The 22,199-nt window shown below is 52.2% G+C and overlaps 1 protein-coding gene across 3 annotated transcripts in view; it reads right to left on the bottom strand.

The window, feature by feature from the left end:
* Positions 1–384: 384 nt before the first annotated feature.
* Positions 385–22,199, bottom strand: part of FUBP3 (far upstream element binding protein 3) — a 55,012-nt gene continuing 33,197 nt past the window's right edge. For 2 of the 3 annotated variants that reach the window (XM_059658333.1, XM_059658332.1), the window contains exons 8-19: positions 20,755–20,853; positions 17,715–17,819; positions 15,359–15,461; positions 14,282–14,382; positions 12,059–12,200; positions 8,379–8,539; positions 7,552–7,625; positions 7,195–7,275; positions 6,920–6,996; positions 3,807–3,878; positions 2,681–2,808; positions 385–1,696 (exon numbers count right to left, since the gene is read on the bottom strand). In XM_059658333.1, the coding sequence (XP_059514316.1) occupies positions 1,688–1,696; positions 2,681–2,808; positions 3,807–3,878; positions 6,920–6,996; positions 7,195–7,275; positions 7,552–7,625; positions 8,379–8,539; positions 12,059–12,200; positions 14,282–14,382; positions 15,359–15,461; positions 17,715–17,819; positions 20,755–20,853 (1,152 nt within the window). In that variant the 3' untranslated portion in view covers positions 385–1,687. The remainder of the gene's footprint in view (positions 1,697–2,680; positions 2,809–3,806; positions 3,879–6,919; positions 6,997–7,194; positions 7,276–7,551; positions 7,626–8,378; positions 8,540–12,058; positions 12,201–14,281; positions 14,383–15,358; positions 15,462–17,714; positions 17,820–20,754; positions 20,854–22,199) is intronic. The other variant, XM_059658334.1, reaches the window with a different exon arrangement.

Raw genomic sequence — 22,199 nt, 5'->3', positions numbered from 1 at the left:
AGTGTGCTTACGCAGCGGCAGAGCTGACCACGCCTCTTTACCGAGACTCCCTTAAATGAATCTTCCAGCTGCACGCCCAATGACAGCGCCTCTGGGAGGAGCCGCGATTGATTTCTGTGTTGCACCCACAGCAAGAGATGTTTAGACGTGACAGGTAAAGAGGGAGGGACTGATGGTGACCCACGCTCTCAAGGCAAACTGTCAAATTCTACAAAATCATTAGAAGGAACTTAATGAAGGAAGTAGCTGGGAATCTAGGTTGTGCACCTAGTGGGGCTGACGTAGAGCAAGGGGATCGGCTATGAACTCTTGCTTTTATTTCAGTGGGCAGCGGGCTGAGGGTGGAGGGTGGGACAAGAGAATGGAAGGCAAACAGACTCAAAATATTTCACCCACAAGACGTCTTGTGGAAATTTTATTACATAGAGTGTAAAATGAATTGTCAGTCAAATAAAAAGAACACTTTTCTTTTTAAAAACATGCATAACATTCTCCAAATATTTATTTTTAATAGTTAGACATTTCAAGCATTTTAAAGAAAATAAAGACAAAAATCCGAAAGGTTAACTTCAGTACATTTCAAACGGAATGTCCCCCAGGTCAATTAAAAATGCAAGAAAAAATAGCTTTAATTCCGTTTTTCTTTCCTTTAAAAATACATGTTATCTGTACAAGACACACTAAAGTAAACATTGGAAATCATATCCCTTTTATTAAATCAAAATCATTTAATTCATATTGTGGTTAATACTAGATTTATTTATTCATCTAGTTAATTTGACAAATATTAAAAAATATTTAAAAGAGAAAAGCAAAAAATGCCTTGGAATTAAAAAATAGTTACTACATTTTTATGCGGTTTAATGTACCACAGAGTTTGTTAAAAGTTATATCAACTTCCTCTTACTATTAAAAATAACAGGATTTATATTTCTGAGAGAATAGAGAAAGGTTTTTTGTTTTGTTTTTAAAACAAGCTTGGAGGTCTTAGATACACAATTGCAACTGGTAATGAGACATGAAAACAAAAGTATGCTAGACACATGAAAACGTTTTTATATTACCCTTTAGAACTCTAGAAATTATACAAACCCTACAAATGCCCTTCCCGATCCCTTTGGACAGCAGTACAATTCTCTGTCTCAATTCAGAATTCACATCATTACAATACAGAATAGTTCAGTTTTAAAAAAATGCAAAACCAGACAGCCAAGATACAAGAAATTAGAAGTAAAACATTTAATGAATTTACACATTTAAATACTGTTTAAAATTTTTTAAAAATAATTTGTTACACACCTCCTAAGACTTCCAAGCCACTTTCTGTTGCAACAGAAACAACTGTAAATAAAAAGACACGAAACAAAAAAACAACAAAACAAAACGAACAAGAACACACCAGTTGAAATGTCACTGCTATGAGGCACATTCTGGTGCCTGGATTTGCAGATATTGCTCCAAAAAAAATCCCAGAGCTTCCACATTTGAAGTAACGAAAGTATTGAAATAAGAATAATCAACAGTCTTTAGTAACTAATTTCCCGATTTTTAGAAAAATTCTGTTAATCTAAATATAGTGTTTCACAGAACAAAGGTTCTTCATCAAAAGGTTTGAAAATCTAAAAACCTCTGTTACAAATAGGCTTTCGCTCACAATGATTTCGGGGAGGGGTCACAGGTCGCTGTCCTACTGCTCCTGTGGAAGGAAGGGGAGAGAGGTCAGCCTGTGGCCAGCGCTCAAGGGCTTGCTGGTGGGAGGTGGCAGGTCACCCTCTCTCCTCGGCTCCATCGCAGGCGCTGACACACAGGAAGCAGCCAGTGTCTCAGCACCTCCCCGCCTCCCCGCCAGGGTCTCTGGCCCAGACAGAGCCTCCCTTGAAGGAGGTCCCGGGCATCTCTTTCTGTGGGGGACACTGGGAAGGGGAGAGCGGAGTGAGCTCGCGATACTTCTTGGTCACCCACCAGCCTGGACACCTGTTCCCACTGCGCCAGGCACAAAAGGGCCCCTTTGGTAGTGAGATGGCCAGTCAGCTTTAGGCCCGGGCCTCTGGTCACCGCCATGCCGCCATGGCGATCCGAGCGGCATCAGGTGAGCTGAACCGCGCCCCGCGGGAGCTCTTGGCCCTCTCCCCTCCGTCAGTAGGAAATCCGTTTTTGGCCTCTGACTGGACAGAGCCCTCCAGCTTTCTGTGCAGGACGAAGAGCTGGCGCTCTGCCCCGCCCAGCCTCCCGAGGGTGTGGCCTGGCCCTGCCCCCGCCCCCCCAGAACAGCAGTGGCCGTGAGCTCCAGTCCCTGCCTGCAGTGCCAAGCTTGTCCAGAATCATTCGAGCCCGGTGCTCTCATTCACAGTTGGGGAAACTGAGGCCACTCAGCACCGTGGTCTGGGGCCTGGATCTGAGGGAGGATCAGGTACTGTCTTGGAGGGACTGCCCAACCCATTCCTCTCCCACTTGGCCCACACTTACTCTCTCTGGGGCAAGAAGGGGCCGGGCGGGCCGCTGGGCTCTGAGCAGATGGCGGCCATGCTGAGCAGCACTGGGCCTGTGCTGCTCCCCCGCAACCCGCCCAGGTCCTGGAGCCGGTGTTCTTGCCCCAGGAGCAGGCACAGACGCCTGGGAGAAAGGGCGGGAGGGAGGGCTGGTCTGGGAGGTCCCAGCAGTGCTGGCACTGGCTACACACCTGGCTGTGGGCCTGAGCTTGCCCTAACGTCTGGCCGTAGAAAGCAACCTGCTGTCTGTAATACTCCGCCCAGGCCATGGTGTAGTCCGGCGGGGAGCTGGCCTGAGGAGCGGCGCTGGCAGCATGACCTGAGGGACAGAGGGAAACAGCTCGTCAGGCGGGATGTGCTAGGGGACGTGAAGGACGCTTGGAGACACTTCCTGAGACCTGGGCATCCGGAACTAGTGCCCACTGGTGTCCGTGAGGCGAGGCCTGAGTGCTGGCTGCAAAAAACACGGTTAGCTTTCCCTGCCGCTCCTGCTCCATCCCTGCGAGACTTTCCCCGCTGTCTCTTCAGAATCACATTCTCTGCGTAGGTCACCTGACTCGTAGGCGCCCAGGGAGAGGGAGGAGGGGTGCCTGGCCCCTGTGTCTGGGAGCCTGGATTTGGGAGGTGTGGGGGAGGCGGGCACCTAGACTTTCACCAGGTACCTCAGGTGATGATGGCCTCCCTGGCCCAGTGATGACTCCACCACCAGGTGACTGTTTCTTTGATGGCCTTTGGCCTGAGCTCTTCCAACCAGCCAGTAACACCCTTCAGCTGCAGCCACACGACAGCCCTCCCCAGTGCCCGGCCACCGGCTCGGCAGCTGTGGGAGACCCACGGAGGACTGAGGACTCGTTTGACATTTTTCGCTGGGGTTTTTGGTTGCTAGTTTTTCCCCTCCTCTTTTTTAAAAGACTGGTTTAGTGTCTTCAGAAAATCAAACATCTCACCACCCACTCCAACTGTAGGCTCCCTTCCCCGAGTCCCACCATTCTCTTCTCTTCACCTGCCCTGACAGAGCCAGAAAGAGCCAGGCGACGGCAAGACAGCCAGGGAACAAGAGACGGCTGGTCTGCGTCCTGGCCACGCAGCTCTAAAAGGGACCAGGACAGCGGTCCCGGGTCCCCCAGGGGCGGTGCCATGCCCTTTGGAGTTCAGAAGGGGGAGGAAAATGGGGGCGGAGGGGAAAGCAAATGGCTACACCACGTCTCCTCCGTGAGACGCAGAGGGCCAGACGGGGCCAGGGAGCCATGCGCAGTGAAGGCTACAGGCGAGGGGCCGGGCTGGGGACCTGGCTGTTGGGACGGCCATTGCACTCACTCTGTTTTTTGTAATAGTCTTCCCAGGCCTTGCTGTAGTCGGGCTGGCTGCTCTGCGGCTGGCTCTGCTGGCCTGTGCGAAGAACACAAAAGCAGTCAGGCCCCAGCCTGGCGACTCCAGGCCCTGCTCTGCGCTGGCTCGCTCGCCCCTGCGCCACACACCGCTCTACAGCTGCTCCGGGCCCTGTGGCCTGGGAAGAAGGTGGCAGCAGATGGCGGTGGAGGAGATATGTCAACACCCAAGAGGGCCTGTGCTCAGGCCCCACGTGTGTGTGCAACTAAGATCCCCGTGAGGCTGGGCGTGGGCAGACTGATGCCCTTCCAGGGCGACCACCGGGAACGCTCCACCCCTTTCAGACGGGTGCTGTGGGTGAGCCGAGCCTGAGGGCCAGAATGACTGTTGTCTAAGCTTCCTGGAGGGGCTTCAAGTGGGACACGGAGTCCAAATGGCGCCGAGCACACTCTCCACCCGAGCTGAGCCTTCTGCTCCAAGGCCGCCGGCCGCGCCTCTGCACAAGCAGAGCCGTAGAGCAAACCCTCTGCACAAGCAGAGCCGTTAGGGCAAACCCTCGGGAAACTATCCGGAACTGAGCTCACGGCGATGACAAAGATGAGGTCCACAAAGCAAGGGGCTGCGGCCACAACATGCATCTGACACAGGCCGCCAGCCTGTTGCCTTTGGGGCAGGAGCAGGAGAGAGGGTGTGTGGGCTCGCTCCCGCCCTCCTCCTCTGTACACAAGCCGGTGCCTTCTCTATGCAGCAGGGGCAGTAAAGATGGGCTAGGGGTGGAGGAGATATGCCTGCCCAGGCGCATAAAGAGCATAAAATGAACTCAGCAAGCCCTGGCCTGGTGGCTCAGATAGTTGGGATCTTTGTGCCGAGGCCAGACTGGCTGCGTGTCTACCTAAGGCCTCTCACTGTCCGCAGGGAGAAGAGTGCACAGCACAGAGGGCCTGCCAGCAGCCATCTCACAGCATCCCTCCTGCTAGCGAACTCACTGAAGACAAAGGGGCCTGGGTGTGGGCGGGGACAGAAAAGAGGGGGGAGGGTAAGAGAGGGGAGAAGCCCCCTGCCCCTTCCTCTCCCACCAGGGCAGGAAGACACTCAGGCCAGGACACTAAGAGTAAAGGACCTGGCTGGGGGAAGGCTAGGCGTGAGGAATGTGGACAAGCAGGGTTTTTCTTCCAAACCGATTTCACTGACCAACACCAACTCAATTCCTAAACCCTCCGAGTAAAGCAACAAAACTCAACACAAGTTACAGGCTGGTGCCCGGCCGGCGTGACTCAGTGGTTGAGCGTCAACCTGTGAACAGGAGGTCATGGTTCAATTCCCAGTCAGGGCACATGCCCAGGCTATGGGCTCCATCCCCAGTGGGGGGTGTGCAGGAGGCAGCCGGTCAATGGTTCTCATCATTGATGTTTCTATCTCTCTCCCTCTCTCCCTTCCTCTCTGACATCAATAAAAATAAATTTTAAAAAAAGAAAAAAGATGCAGGCTGCTGCACAGAGGAAGAAACCAGGCATCGCCCTGTCTTCTTTCTCATCCCGATGATCCTCTCGACTCCTCCGGGCCTGCCTGGGCGTGGGCAAGCAGCAGGCCGGGCCTCTGCAGAGCCACAGCCCCATGGCTGATGTCCTCTGTGCAGAAGGACATGTTCCCTGGGGCTTCAGTGTAAAGACATTTTCCCGTCCTGCCCTGGACAATGGGACAAATGTGAGGCCACCCCAGGTCACCTCACATCTTGGGGTCACCCTCCAATGGTCAGAACAGGAGGAAACACAACAGACCAGCTCCAGGGTAAAGCGAGTCCAGTGCAACAGGAATGGTAGGGTCTAGGTCAGTGGTCAGCAAACCGCGGCTCGTGAGCCACATGCGGCTCTTTGGCCCCTTGAGTGTGGCTCATCCACAAAATACCATGTGCAGGCGCGCACGTACATTGCGATTGAAACTTCGTGGCCCATGCGCAGAAGTCGGTATTTTGTGGAAGAGCCACACTCAAGGGGCCAAAGAGCCGCATGTGGCTCGCAAGCTGTGGTTTGCTGACCACGGGTCTAGGTAGTGTTAGGTGTTCATGTTGAAGTTCTTTAAAACCTTCTGTATATTTAATATGTTTCATAAGAAAACACTGCAGAAGAAGAGGAAAAAATACCACTGTGCAATTTCAGACTTGCCGTTACTTTAGAAATCAAATCCAAACCCTTCATTTCAGACCACGAGACTGGAGCTCAGAGAAGGGGGAATGTGCCCGAGGCTGCACAGCACGGCCTCCAGACCCCGTGGTGTCATCTGTGCCCATGACCAGGGCCCGGGGCAGCGCTGTCAGGCAGCACCCTGCTCCAGGGGAGGGGCACACCAGGCCCCGGGCTCGGTCCCCGTGCGCAAAGCTGTGATGCCTGGTCCTGCACCAGGTGTGCGGGGGGGACACGCACAGATACACTGGAGACCGCCTTCCGCAGTCCGGCTTGGGAGGGTCAGAAAGACCCAGGTCCGGGTTGTGTTCTGTTTTGCAGGCTATGCAGGGTGGGCTCCCCCAGCCATAAAACGTAAGAATGACTCCTAACCGAGAGTGGGGCTGGACTGATCCCCACGGAACCCCGCTCTTCCAATCAGCTTTCTCCCAGGTGCCACCGGGTAGAGCTCGCTCATGTGTGCTTTCCCGAACGCCCAGGAGACAGAGAGCCCCTGAGACGGTGCTGGAAAGGGGAGATGGTCACCTTGCGGCCAAGGGAGGGGAGAGCCCAGCGAGCAGGGGCTGCTCAGAATGCAGAGCGAGAGGCAGAGCGCAGGCAGGAGGAACCGAGGGGCTTGGCAAACCCCGCCCGCGGCCACAGGCTTTCTGACCCAGAGCTCTGAGGACAGAGTGGATGGGAAAGAAAGGTCTGAGAAGGTGGGCCAGCCCCTCTGCCCCTGCCCGGCTGGAGGCCAGGGCCGTCTGCACAGAAGCCTCCTCTGCCAACAGCTCCTGAGGCCCCAGGAGGCTCCCTGCCATCCCGGGAGGGGCACCCTGGGCCTGTGGGCAGCGTTGGAAGGAGAGCATTTCAGGCCCATCCCCCTCGAGCCTTCCATGGGGGCGGGGGGTGCCCAGGCCCACCTCCTCCGGAGAAACTTACTTGGGACTTGCTGTGCGGGCTGCTGCCATGCCTGGTAGGTGCTGCCCCAGCCCTGGGTCAGGAAGGCCGGAGGCCCACTGCAGAGGACAGAGAGAGTCACCTTTTCTAGTGCAGGTCACCCCCCTCCGCACCGGGGTCCACCCCCGTAACCCCGCTGTCTCTTTGTCACTCACCCCTCCACCCCAGGCAAGCACAACGGTCCCCCCAGCAGTGGCCAGGTGACCACGACCCCAGTCCTGACTGAGAACTATGCGGACAAGGAGCAGGCCACCCACCTCACAGGGGTGCTGTGCGGGTTTCCGTTCACTTTAGCAGCAATGTTCGGGAAGCACCCTGAGCTCCGCGGAGGAAAGGTGCTGAGAGAAAGTGCAAAACGAAGTTAAAGGGCGAACAGAAAGACTTCTGCTAAAACCTCCCCTCAGTCCCAGGATGGTGAGTGCTCCTCGGGGATGCTGCCCCTGGGAGGCCCTCATCCCAGCACTGGTCAGTGAGCTACAAATGGGCCAGAGGGACCACTGGTCAGAGGAGGGAGGAGCCCTGCCCACAGGATGTGCCCTCCCAGCAGCTGGAAAGGAGGGCCTGCTGGGAGGCAGGGAGGGAGCTTGCAGTCGGGGTGGACGTTAGAGACTCACTTTTGATGAGGTGCGGCAGGGGGCTGGCTGAAGGGGCTCTGTCCGTAGGCTCCAGGTGCTCCCAGACTGGTACCCTGTCATGGCACAGAGGGAACGCTCACTTCCTGCTGGAGGCATCTCTGCCCTCTGCCCAGGCCCCCCAAGGCAGACCACAGCTTTTGGGGAGACAGAGCCAAGTGAAGGAAAGACGCCCTATGGCACTCACACTAGCCTTCCTTCCCCACATTGGACTTAATTTCCAGAAATGGCTTCTGCCCCGAGTGACCAAAACCACCACAGCCACTGCTGGCACCACCACATTTGCCCTGGCACGTCACCCTGGGGGAGGGACCAACCTGCTTGACTCTCCGTCAATTAGGCTGCCCACGGCTCTGTCTGCCCTTCTACGTCCCCTCTGAGGTGAGCAGTGGCCCTCTGTCCTCCATCAACACTCCCTTTCTTTCTTTATCTGCTTTGAGGTGCCTGAAACTAAAGCCAGAGTCAATGAGCGCTGCCTGCAGGGCTGGCCCACGGCAGTGTCCGGGGCAGTACTGGGGGGAGGGTGCTGCCCGCTGCTCATCTAAGCCTGCAGGGGACACGGCTCTAGGGCCTGAGCTGGTGGCCTTGGTGAGTCCTGCCAGAAGGCTTCCTTCATCGCCTGGGCCTGGCCCTGGGATCCCTGGACCCCGACCTTGCCCCTCGGCAAAGTGAGAGGAGGGGCCCTCACGTGATGCGAGGATGAAAAAGGTTCAGGAAGTACAAGGTTCTGGGGAAAAACAGGTACCTTGGACATCCACCAGAAAATCCAGCTATTAGTAAGCCCGGTGGGGAAAGGGCCTTGTACGTACGCCAACTTTCTCATCTATGAGATGTCTGGCCACCTCGATCTGCTGAGGAATCCCCCTGATGGTGAATATTCGCAGGTTGGGGTCGGTGTTGGGAGGGGGGTTGCGCTGCAGCTCCACGTGTGCTCCTGACTGCTGGTTTATGCTTTTGATGTTCTCACCCCCTGTGGGCAGGAGGACACGAGACGGAAGGATGAGTAGCAGCCCAAAGGCTGTGCGGGGCTCTGCTCCAGAAGACAAGGGAAGGGGGTTTTCTGCACCTGCCTTCTCACACCAGGCTCAGGCTGCGAAGCTGGTCCTTGTCTCCAGCCAGGCTGACACTACGGGCACCACACCACGGGCACCTGCACCTGCTGGCTTCCTCCTCCCAGAGGCCAGGAACCAGGCACCAGGCCCAGGGATTTGCACACAATGGAGCTCAGCCCCTAGAGGCCAGTGCCCAGTTCCCACTCCAGGCAGAGGCCTTGCCGGAAAAGGCACTCCATCCTTCTCAGCACAAGAATGGAGACCTGATGGCTCCTCTATGGCACAATGGGGTCCTTCAGCCCTGCGTGGGCCACCGCACTGCTGCTCTCCCTCCCTCCACAGGTCAAACAGACGGCCACAGGCCCCAACAATGCCTGAAGCCCACTCGGGCCTTTAATATCCCATCTCATCCTGTCACTCTCAAGTCCCTGCCTCCTCCATGGGGGTTGGGGGGGACAGGTCTAGACAGAGAGGCAGCCAGAGGATGGGGGTCATAGAGGCCTGGGTGGAGCTGGGCTAATGAAAATTTAGTCGGACTCTTTGAAAAACCTGTGACAGTCCCAGTCTCTTAATGAAATTTGTGTAACAAAAGCTCCACCAGGGTAACAATGGTTTGATTCTTCTTTTGAGATTTCACAGAACTTACAGACCAGCACGGCTCAACTGGGGGGGAGCCAGAATACAAGGAAAATGCCTAGTAGAGTTTTTGCAAAATCGGAAAAAGACAATCTGTGGAAAATCGGGTGCAGGGGACCAGGGAGCCCCAAATGATCAAAAGCAAATACTGAAGGCCAGTCTGTGACACTCTAACCTCACATGACATGTGCCATTTCCTTGTAACACGCCCACAGCCCTTCAACACTCTACCTGCCTCCACCCGCACTGAGGGGAGGCCTGGGCTGAACAGCCTGTCAAGAAGAAATGAGCAGCGGACACCTGTCCCCTCCGAGGGACTCTACAGGGTCAAGAAGCAAAGCTGGAGCCTGGGTCCAGCCGTTGCTGGCGGCGTTCACACAGGGGAAGGAAACCGAGGATTCGGATCAAGCTTTGTTCAACATCAGCTTGGGTAGGTGGGGTGGCTTTACATTTAAAAGCAAATTAGAAAAAGAACGCAGCGGACCGAAGTCTTGTGTGTACATGGTTTTCGTAAAGCTGCGACAGTTTAAGGAAAGTGTCGGGACAGCAGTGACCAACGCAGAAAGTCCCGAGCCTGTCCCTACTGCCCCGCACTCCCAGGGGTGAATCTGATCTTGGCATCGTGAAAAGTGAGCAGCTCTGCTCCTCGGCAATAGCGCTTCTGCGGAGCAGTGAAGAGCCAAGACTCAGCGGAGACCTTTCCACGGCACTGCCAGCCGCCGCCTGGCTGTGCGCAGGAGCACAAAGGGTGCGCGTGTCTGCCTGAGCCAGAGACCCTGCAGCCCCTCCATCCGGCGGGCACGCAGCCCAGCGGACCCACAGCCCCTCTCCCGAGGCCTTGGGCGCATGCTAATAAGGTGAGGAGGCCCCACAAAACTGCATGGGGCCGGAAGGAGTTAATTTAAGTTTATCTTCCTTCAAAATGAGGTCACCAGCTTGGCACATGGTGGCTGTCTATAGACTCATTCAGCAGCCTGCTCCATTCTTCCACCTGATGGGGGGCAGAAGCCACCCACCAGTGGCCCCCCTGGCTGGTTGTGAAATCGTAAAGCAATTAATCAAACCTGCTAAAAGGCCTGGTGACAAGAGCAGGGCTGGCCACACTATCTGTCACTATTGCTGTGTTTATCATGGAAATCCAGCAGGGGCCTGGGAGGCGCAGCGCAGCGTCTGCCCGTCTGCCCGAGGGCTGGCGCAGGGGGAGCAGGGCCCACTGAGTGGGGCTCCCTCCACTCTCCCCCTCCTCCCCCTGCATCTTTCCCAAGGGGGAGGAGCACCTCATACCCAGCCCTGTGGGTATGGAAAGCCCCCCCCCCCCCCGACCCCCAACAAAACTTTTCCTGGGCTTGTCCCGGCTGCAACTGGAGCACTGGCCACGGTACCCACGACTGCGTCCTCTGCTGTCCCTGTCCTCTGGGCGTCACTGGGATGACTGGTGGGTGAGCTGACAGAGGCTGTCCTGTGAACAACGAGGCCTCACGACCATGAGGACTGTCCCGGCGGAGGCAGCCCGGCTCTAGAGGAGACTCACGTTCACAGGAAAACCTCGTTGGTAAGAACGGTTTTCACAAGGCCCAGAAACCCAGAGCTGACTCTCAACCTACGGCATCAACAGAACCGATGCTCAGGCAGCCAGGTGTAGGGCTGGGGGGCGTCTGGCTTATCACGCATTTGGGCAGCTAATAGTATCTGCCAAGCACTTCTCAGCAGGGACACCCCGCCACAGAGGAAAACAAGCCCCCATTGTTCCTACCACTTCTGAGCATCTCAGACCGACATAGTCACAGGAGATCAAGGTTTGAAAAGAGCACAAAACACTGCCTCAGGGTAGGGCCAGGGCAGGGCCCATGCAGACTGGGAGGTGAGTGACAGCGCAGGAGGGATGCCCACCCCATGCCAGCTCGTGAAGATGTGCCGCTTCGGTCCCAACTTTCTGTTGGTGGAGACATTTCCAAGTCACGTTCCGTGGAAACTAGCACCCCTCCCATAGTGAACACATGCCTGGGGATCACAAACTGCAGACACTCTGGGAGAAGACTACCATTTCCTCAAACACAACACCCAACACTAACTCCGAGTCTCCTGTTGGCACAGAGACTGTCTGGAGCAGAGAGAAGCTGCGCCGGCGGCTGGGGAAGGGTCCGGTGAGCCACAGACCTGCTCTCAGCGGCCTTTCTTGGTCCCAGGCCAGGCCAGCCCCATGAACCAGCCTGACAGCCTAGCAATCCGCCTGCTCCCTCCTGCGCTTTTCACTAACAGGTGGGCAGGAGCACACCAGCCAGTCACGATGGGCCCGCCTCCTGCTTTCTAAAATGCCTAGAAACAACTAACAAACCTATTTTTATTTCACCGCAGGGTGTTGTAGTAAAAGTGTTGAAAGGATAAAACCATTTTCACATGTTGTGACAATAAAGGCCAAATACCCAAACCCAGTACGTGACCCCCTCAGAAAGCATCTACGCTGGAGGAGATCATCTTAACTGTTCCTCTAAGTTCCTTGGAGGCGTGTTCATTACTGATCAGTCGATCCACAAACATCCAAAGGCAAACATTTAGCCTTTTCAACAACGAAGCTGCTTCATCAGGCCATGGGCCTACGGATCATCTGTCGCATGCTCTGCCCCATTCACAAGAAGGCCCCCGCACAGCAGGCCCCGCAGAAGGCAGCTGATGCTACAGACCTGGTGCCTTCAGGCAAGCGCAGCAGCCAGGCTCCACGCCCTGCGTTGGAGGTATGTGACCCATGTGCTCTCGGGTTAACTAGCGGAGAGGGAACATAAACGCCAGCAGCTGCCTCTCACCTTTGCCTATGACGAGGCCACACTTATCTGCGGGCACCGTGTATGTTATCTCCTGGATGCCGCCAGGGGTTCCCATGCTCCAGTCGCCGCGGCCACGGCCTCGTCCTCGGGCTACTGCGAGGCCTCCAAAGCCATCCCTTTCCTGGGAGAGGAGCAAAGCTCAGGTGAAGATTCCTGCCACTGCCACCAGCACCACTTTCATCCCCAGGGAGGAGGTGCAGTGACAGGATGTAATCAGTGCCACAAATCAGGGCCTGAGCATCATTCCACATTTCAAATTGTGAAGGCTCTTTAAAAGCAGAATTAACACAAATCACAGGTGTATTCAAGGAGCACACATGGCGATAAATGCATGTGCGACATAAACAGCACAAACAGACCTGATGAAATAGGGCAGATATGAACTCCTAGGTCCGAAGCCCAGTGCCCTTTTCCCTAGAGTTTGCATTACGGGGCCCTAATCTACTGGGTCAGAGGTGACTTTCTTTGCAATGAAGCTGCCCTTTCCCGGGGGCTAACACATGGTGGGCCTACCAGAAACCAGATACTAGACGCTGAAGAGCTACGGCCATTTGCAGTGACACATGAGTGACAGTGGATGACTTCTGACCTTCCCTGACTAGACTGCTGTAAGGAACTATTCAGACACTGCTACATGAGTCAGAACACCTTGCAACCCAACCAGCAAAAAGGATAAAAGGATTTTAAAGAAAAACCGGCCCTAGCTGGTTTGGCTCAGTGGATAGAGTGTCGGCCTGTGGACTGCAGGGTCCTGGGTTCGATTCCAGTCAAAGGCACATGCCTGGGTTGCGGGCTTGATCCCCAGTAGGGGGCATGCAGGAGGCAGCCAATGGATGATTCTCTCTCATCATTGATGTTTCTATCTTTCTCTCCCTCTCCCTCCCTCTCTGAAATCAATAAAAAATATATTTAAAAGAAAAGAAAAGCCGGTTGTCCCACTCCCCAGAGGAGGGAGGGACCAAGCCAAGCTGTGCATGGTTGAGGCTGGAGAAGTCTCTGACTCATTCTCGCGGCCCCTCCCCAGAGAGCAAAACCCACATCGGGCACCTAACAGAGGAAGCTCATTCCCGGGCCCCTCTGGAGGGGCAGCATTTAACCCTTTAAACTCAAAGGGAAAGCCCAGCTCCTTTCATGGGAGGGAGAAGCTGAAAGGTTCAATATGGTGAAGAAATGTGCTGGCAAAACCTGCCCATATCAATTACAAGAAAATTGAACATTTAACCAGAATCTACACCAGCAGAAAGCAGAGGTCACTGGAGTGCTTTCTTCTTGCATTCTGCTTTTATGAGACCCAGGACAAACACACAGGTGATCTAGAGACTTATGTTAAAACACACACACACACACACACACACACACACGCAGCCACTGCTGGGTGTGCCACAGGGTCTCGTGGACAAGACCGCCCCCTCCTCCTCTCACAGCCTCTGCAGTTCTGGGCTCACGCCCTCTTACTAGTAAAAAGGATGTGAGAGGTCCCTTAGTGACTCTTTTTAGAACTTGTCTAATCCTAAGAATGGCCTGGGATTTAGCTACAGCCGAGACCCAAACCCCTGCCTTGGGTATTTTGGTTCTACAGATCCTGGTAGATTCTACAAACTCGCTACTCCCGCCTGTCCCCGCAGGTGACTTGGGGGACCACTTGGTGCGAAACCGCCTGCTGCTGAGAATACTTGGCTAGACAGGCTCAAAGCCTCACCCAAGGTCCCGTGGCCAATGGCAGAGCCGGACAACTTTTCATGCTTTCTTCAGCTCCGATCCTCCTCAGACTTCCTCAGCCCTACACCTGGGGGACATGCCAATCGACCGTCCGCTACAGCGGTTCCCAGGGCTACTAGCAAGGGGGGCAGGAGGAGATGCTAACAGCAGCACACGGTCGCTCCCTTTCCAGATGAGGAGCCCGGAGTCCAGGGCATGGAGACAGCTGGAAGCGTCTGTGGGTCTGACGTGCTTCCTAAAGCTAAGGTGATACTTTGCTTATAGTCTTAAATTAAGTGCTCAGCTACTTGAAACTTGGGGTCTGCACTGCATTTCCCCCAGTTAACTAGTCAGAAAACCTAACTTCTGGGACAACCAAGGCAGTAGAGTCACAAACCAGCAGGAAGGAGCAGCTGTGGAGCAGCCCCAGAGTGCCACAGGCTAGAGCCCCGTGTGGCACCTGCCCCTATGGCCAGTGAGGTGAACCCACACAGCCAGACCCACCTGGGCTGTAAGAATCAGCTCGCTGATGACATGCGCTGCGTGCTGACATCGGTCCGGGGGTCCCATGACCTGTGCCGCTCTCTCTGGACTAATTCCATCGTCTGTGAACAAGGCAAGTGGTGGGATTAGGGCGCCCAGCTTCAGACAGAGACCAAGGTCAGTCTGATTTGCCATCAATATTCCTCCCAGTGCCAGAGGGCTGGCCCATCACCAGGTTCGGGGCCTCTTTCGCTGGGGAAGGTGTATGACTACGCCTTTGTACATGGCCCCTGCCAATACTTACGCAATTACAGGCATTTAAAGGCGACATCATTAAAGAAGAAAACAAAACAAAACACAAACATAAAAACCCCAAGGAAAATAGAGTTGAGCTATAGCAATATTTTCCCAAAATTGAGCCCATCACCATGTTTTATCATCTTTAGAGAAATAAAGAAAATAAAGACACTGTAGATAAGTTTGCTTATAAAGATAAACTTACAAAACTTAAAGAATTGTTCTTTATTTCAAAATGTCCCTTTTTTAATGGTTTTATCTTTAATTTTATAAAATTACAATAACAGATTTTTTTACAAGTTTTTAATTGGCAAAATTAAAAACTGGAAATGCTATGTTGATTTTCCCCAATTTTATTAGTCGGGGGGGGGGGGGGAAGCCCTGGAAACCTGGGTCCAGAGTGTTCAGGCACAAGGGTAACCAAACCGACAAATCCAAAGAAAGACATGAGGGCCTGGAGGAGAGCCCTAGAATCGGGCATTTGGTAACAGAATGTTGCAAAAGACAGAAAAAGAAACGGAGGTAGAGACAGGGAGAAAAGAACACAAATGGGCTGGTCACAAAGTCCTGTTTGTGAGGTGTTTTCTATTAAAGGATTTCTTAAACATTTATCTTTATTGTTGAAAGTATTACAGATGTCCCCTTTGTCCCCCCACTGACCTCCCCCCCCCACCCCGCCTTTCCCTCACTATTGTCTGTGTCCATGGGTTATGCACCTATGCATGTAAGTTCTTTGGTTAATTTCTTCCTGCACCCCCTCCCCCCCCAATGAAAGGATTTCTGGGAACTATCAAAACCAACCTGGTTTGAACTGAATCCTCACACCAGCGTCATTCTGGATCTTTTTGATCATCTCCCCATTTCTTCCTATAACGATCCCGACAGCAAACCTAGGCACAGACACCTGAGCAATGAGAAAGAGCCTCATCAGATTTTGGCAACCCTGTCTGTTCTCAATGGATGTGTGTGTGACTTGATTTGTGTTACAGGGCATTCCTGGAAGTGATGTAATAAACCATATTTTTTCCCTTTTTAAAAAAAAAAATATTTTATTGATTTTTTACAGAGAGGAAGGGAGAGAGATAGAGAGTTAGAAACATCGATGAGAGAGAAACATCGATCAGCCGCCTCCTGCACATCTCCTACTGGGGATGTGCCCGCAACCCAGGTACATGCCCTTGACCGGAATCGAACCTGGGACCTTTCAGTCCGCAGGCCGACGCTCTATCCACTGAGCCAAACCGGTTTCGGCAATATTTTTTCCCTTTTAAGAACAATTTTGTGGTTAATGATTGCATTTCTGTCTGCTAAATGCATCCAGTAAGTGTGAGATTTGATCAAAATAGTTATAAAAATGAAGAAAAGCAAGAATAAACTGTATACATAGATAAAATATTTAAAATGACAAATTTTTCTTCTAAACTCTATGAAATAAGCATAAGTATGTCATAAACATTCATAGTGGTCCTTCAAAATATGTTTTTCAACCCTAGCCTCTTTGGCACAGTGGATAAAGTGTTGGCCTGCGGACTGAAGGGTCCCGGGTTTAATTCCAGTCAAGGGCACATACCTCGGTTGCAAGATCGATCAGGGCCCTGGTCGGGGCGTGTGCAGGAGGCAGCCAATTGATGTGCTACTCTCACATTGATGTTTCTCTGTGTCTCTCCCCATGGCCCCACATCCCCCCATTCTCTTTAAAAATCCATGGAAAAATATCCTCGGGTGAGGATTAACAAAAAAGATACATCTTAACCATTCATAATTACACGATTCAGTAGTATTAAATATATTCACAACATTGTGTAACCATCCCAGATATCTATACCCTAGACCAGCCGTGGGCAAACTACGGCCCGCGGGCTGGATCCGGCCCGTTTGAAATGAATAAAACTATTGAAATAAAAGACCGTACCCTTTTATGTAATGATGCTTACTTTGAATTTATATTAGTTCACACAAACACTCCATCCATGCTTTTGTTCCGGCCCTCCGGTCCAGTTTAAGAACCCATTGTGGCCCTCGAGTCAAAAAGTTTGCCCACCCCTGCCTAGACCAAATGGTCGGCAAACTCATTAGTCAACAGAGCCAAATATCAACAGTACAATGACTAAAATTTCTTTTGAGAGCCAAATTTTTTAAACTTAAACTATATAGATAGGTACATTGTTATTAACTTAATTAGGGTACTCCTGAGCTGGCCTTTGCTAAAAACATCCTCAATCTGATTGAGGTACGTTCGCTGAGGTCGACCCCTTCCAACTCTCCCATCCACACCCATCTTGTATACTTGTTTCAGAGAGATGAGTGTGGATGGGAGAGTTAGAAGGCGTCGACCTCAGCGAACGTACCTCAAAACAATACCTCCCCCGCGTATCCTGTCGACCGACCGACACCCCCCACTTCTTCTAACACCACTTCTTCAAAATAGACTCGCCCAGGCCAAAAACGGACTTCTGCGCAAGGGCCACGAAATTTCAATTGCACTGTACGTGCGCGCCCGCACGTGGTATTTTGTGGAAGAGCCACACTCAAGGGGCCAAAGAGCCGCATGTGGCTCGCGAGCTGCAGTTTTCCGACCATTGCCCTAGACCTTTTCATCATCCCCAATAAAAACTCTCTATCCATTAAGTAGTAGCTCCTGCTTTGCCCAGCCTCTGGTAACCTCCATTCTATTTTCTGACTCCAGATGTGCCCACTCTAGGTATAAGTGGAATCACACAAGATCTATCCCTCTGTATCTGGCTTGTTTTACAAGCATAATGATGGCAAGGTCCATCCATATTGTAGCATGATCCAAACTTCCTTCTGAAGGGTAGATGCTGGTCCCATTCCATCGCACCAATAAATGTGGTTCCCAAGTTTGATACAAGCACAGCACAGATCACCGAGAAAACGTGGCCTCTGGTCTCCACCTGGGCAGTGGGATAAGCTTTGAAGCAAAACTTCAAAACCAAGGGATGGCCCCAAGCCCCAGGAGCATGCCGCGGCTCCCTCACTATGGCTGTCTCACGCCCACCCTGAGGAGTACGCGTCCCGGTGGATTTCACAGATGAGACACAAATGAAATAGCCTGCTCAAGATTAAAGAGCCAACAGACGTGTGACCTACGACCTTAATCCTAATCTCGTTTGCCTACTAACCTGGGATTCAAGCATACCTCTATGCTGCCTCCTCCCATTCGGGAGGCGAAGTCACCGCGTACACCTCGAAAGTCAGCTTGGTCTTTTTCTCGGATGATCTCTAACACCATTTCTCTTGCTTGCTGTGTAAACACAGATAAAAGACGTTATGGAACACAAAATCCTAAAAAAAGACATGACACCACGTACAACTTCAACATCAGGCCCTCTTATGTTGGCTTAAAGACTCAGAAGGTGCTCAGCAATACTCCCTTATTCTATTATTATTATATGGGACAGGGGCAGGCTGCTGCTTAGGGTCGCATATATCAATTCTTAAATGACATGGTTTTTCTTACACTGCCCCAAATACCCAGGTAAGGGTCCACTGTCTTGAAAGCCATAGTAGGACCAGCACATCTGTGCTGGTTTGAACTTGCTTCCTGTGGCCTCGAGGTGTTTCCAGCAGCCATTTGTTAGTGAGGGGAGGGTTTTTCTGAGAGCTCTGACTGTGGGCAGGTTCCAGGAGAAAGGCACTACCAAGGCGGCTATCACAATGGAGCTCCAGGAAGGTAAAGGGAAAAGGCCAGCCCTGGAGCCCAGAGAACCTCCCAGCATTCAGAGATCAAATATCCGATTACTGCCTGGCAAGACGACCCCCAGGCCTGACTCTCTCCAAGGCACACGCAGTGTCCTCTCCCCAAAGGACACACTTGTTCATTTACCTGTCCACGCCAGCCCCCGCCCCACAGGAATCTGCACAGAGGATCACCTGTACCTAACAACTCAAGGCCATGTGGGAACTCAGACTGAGTCTTCGTCCTGGAAAAACCAAACCAAACCAAACCAAACCAAATCTAAACAACCGTCTCCCCTGACCAACCCCCAAACAGTAATTAGGGTCTCAGGACACTCAGAGAACTCTGAATATGGACTGGCTCAAGAGATATTATGGGGTCACTGTCATTTTCTCTGGCCTGGGTACATAGCAAAAAGTTCTTATTCTTAGCAGACACATGCTGTAGGATTTAGGGGTGGAGAGTCACAATACCTGCCACTTACATATAAGTGGTAAACAAAATAAACAAATGCATGCATATGAATGGCAAAATGATAAGTAGGATGAGGTTATACAGATATTTGCTATACTAGCTTTTCAAATTTTCTAGATGTTTGAAGTTTCTCATAATAAAAAGTTGGAGAAAGAAAAAATACAATAACAATTTACCCTAAATACAATAGCTGCTCCTCCCCACAAAATGTGGAGTACATTAAATAAACACCAGTACTAAAAACCTTTTGTTACAATTATTTTCCTGCAAATTCATGAAATATCAATGAGAGAAGCTCTTTGCTCAGGTATTTTTTTCTACCACAGATAAAACCAAAGGTTCCAGAAGAGAAGGCAGTGGAGAGCTGCTGGGAGATAGGCTGTTGCCAGCATTCTCGGGGACGTCCGCCCTCCAGTTCCTTCCAGACTTCCCCATATCACGCATGGAGCCCGCCAGCCGGACTGGATAAGCCAACTGAAGAAAGGTTAGATGCCATCTGACTTTTTAAAAGCCCACCTGTTCCCATGCAAAGAGGCTAGGGGCCCTGGGGGAGGAAAGCCAGGGGGTCCTGGCTTGCAGGAGGGGGTGAAGGGCTGCAGCACTGCCTGGGTCTAAGGCAGTGGTCGGCAAACTCATTAGTCAACAGAGCCAAATATCAACAGTACGATTGAAATTTCTTTTGAGAGCCAAATTTTTTAAACTTAAACTACATAGGTAGGTACATTGTTATTAACTTAATTAGGGTACTCCTAAGCTGGCCTTTGCTAAAGAACATCCTCAATCTGATTGAGGTACATTTGCTGAGGTCGACCCCTTCCAACTCTCCCATCCACGCCCGTCTTGTATACTTGTTTCGTCTATCTCCTTTCCGAAAACCGACTTCTGCGCATGGGCCACAAAGTTTCAATTGCACTGTACGTGCGTGCCTACATGTGGTATTTTGTGGAAGAGCCACATTCAAGGGGTCAAAGAGCCGCATGTGGCTCCAAAGCCGCGGTTTGCTGACCACTGGCCTAAGGGAAGAAGCCATTGTAATCACCGCCTTCCACTCTGTTTTGAAACCACTGTTTTACATATGTTCCTTGAAAAAGCAACAATGATACCAATTTGAGTTTGACTGACAGTGTTAAGAACTGGGGGAAGTATTTTCCTGAGTCAGGTAACCTCCATTTCATCCACACCCCAAAGCTCCTGCAGAGGAACAGCTGCCTGACGGGCTGGCTCACCCAGGAGCGTCACCCTGGAGCTACACTAAGTGCAGCAAAGACAAGGAGGGTCGCAGAGGCAGAAAAGAGAGTGTTCCTATTTCACAGGCACAGACACGCTACACCCACAGCCCACACACGTTCCTGCTAACAGTGAGGGTAAAACCACCCCAGGTGACGTAAAACCAAGTCCCTCACTGCTCTTAGCAACTGGGACTGTCCTCTGTGGCCAGGAGCTCAGACACAGGATGCTTGCTAGATGGGCACACATGCCTCGGGGGTTGCTGGCACCTTTGCTTACTTCCCACACCAGCTGGAGCTCTTGCAACCCATGAACTAAGAGGTCGCTGGTTCGATTCCCAGTCAGGGCACATGCCCAGGGTTGTGGGCTGGATCCCTGGTGGGGGGCGTGCAGTGGCAGCCAATTGATGTTTCTCTCTCACAGATGTTTCTTTCTCTCTATCCCTTTCCCTTCTTCTCTCTAAAATCAATTAAAAAAATTTTTTTTTAAGAGTTGAGAGAGAGAACAAGCAAATAAAAGCCAAATGGAGCCTGCATCTGAGCTGAAAGGTAATAAGTCGAAAACTGCATCTGAGCAGTGCTACGCCATCCAACAAAATCTGCATTTACGGAAATGTTCCAAATATACACTGCCCATGACATGTAGCCTGAGCACCTGAAATATAGCCAGTGTCAACGAAGAACTCATTGTCTACTTAACCTTAATTACAGCCACACGTGGCCAGCGCCTCTGACATTGAGCAACACAACCCTAGATTCTTTCATCACGCCCAGGACCTGCCCGCTCGCTTCCTGCCTACCTGTACTTTAAAGGGGTCTCCAGTGATGCGAAGAGGCTTGTCTGCTCCCGTAGGCAGCGGGCCGTCCTGGATCATGACCATTTTCACACCCGTCCGCTCCTGTGGACACACACATAGGTACACTCCTCACCGCCATGGATGAACATGCAGGAGGGTACAAGACGCTGCTGGGGGCCGGATCACGTCCACAGAAGACATGTCCTTCCTACCACAGAGCACTGCCCTCTGACCCGTCCATGAGGCTGGCCTCTGAGACTGTGGACATCCAGGCCGTGCTAGAGAGCTTCCAAGTGTGACACAGAAACATTCCCCACTCTCCTCCTGTCCAGTCTCTAGAACATCTAGATACAAATGAGCCTTTTCTATGCAATGCCAGGCCCTCAGCTGAGCACTCAATCGAATATCACCCAGTAAGGGCTTGTGCCCAGCACGCGAGGCCGGTGTGCCATCCCCGGTGAGGAGGCTTGGACAGGAAGCTGCCCAAGAGCGGTCCAGAGCTGATGAGTGGAGGCCACAATTTGGATTCTGGGAGTCCAAACCCTGAACTCTTCGAGCACACTCTAGAGCAGCGGTTCTCAACCTGTGGGTCGCGAACAATGAAAATACATCCTGCATATCAGATATTTACATTATGATTCATAACAGTAGCAAAATTACGGTTATGAAGTAGCAACGAAAATAGTTTTATGGTTGGGGGTCACCACAACATGAGGAACTGTATTAAAGGGCCGCAGCATTAGGAAGGTTGAGAACCACTGCACTAGAGTGTCTTCGCAGTACGAGGACTGGGCTAGGAGGGAGCACAGAGGCGGGCCACAACCCCTGCCCTGCAACTTCAAAAGCCCCAGAGCTTGGAAATAAAAGTTTGTTCATAACTGATTTGGCAGCAAAACTGACCTGAACTCATGGAAGCATATTTCTAGCCTCTCCCGAGTGTGGCTATTGTTCTGTTTGGCTATGGAAATAAGCATTTGGCTACAGGGTGCAGCGCGGAGCTGGCTGGGGTGTTAAATTCTGAGCCGTGTTCGGCCCCACGAGTCTCAGATGAGGGATTCTACAGCCAACAGCAGCTCATGTTCACGGAGCACTTGCTCAGTGAGAGGCTCGGTGCTAAGGGTCTCATTTAAATATGAAATAACGGGTATTACTTCAGCTTCATTACAAGTGAGGCTGGCACTTCCCTGCGCTCACAGACGAGGGCCCAGCCCTTTGAAAAATGCATGAACACATTTAAGCTCCCACGACTGGCGCAGGCAGTGCTGTGGCTCTGGATGCACACTCTTCACCGAGATGTTGTCACGTGATGGTACCAGAGCTTCACCACCACAATGGCTGCTACGAGTTCACGAAGCCCCAGGACCGACATCATCGCTGGCACCAGGCCTGGCTACGGTGTGTCCAGAAAACAGCAGTCGAAAGGAGGAAGCATGGAACCACTCGGGCAG

Source organism: Myotis daubentonii, chromosome 11 (genome assembly GCF_963259705.1).
Source record: "Myotis daubentonii chromosome 11, mMyoDau2.1, whole genome shotgun sequence".
Taxonomy (NCBI): Eukaryota; Metazoa; Chordata; class Mammalia; order Chiroptera; family Vespertilionidae; genus Myotis; species Myotis daubentonii.
The sequence above is the reverse complement of the archived record's forward strand: the minus strand, read 5'-3'. Positions and strand labels throughout refer to the sequence as shown.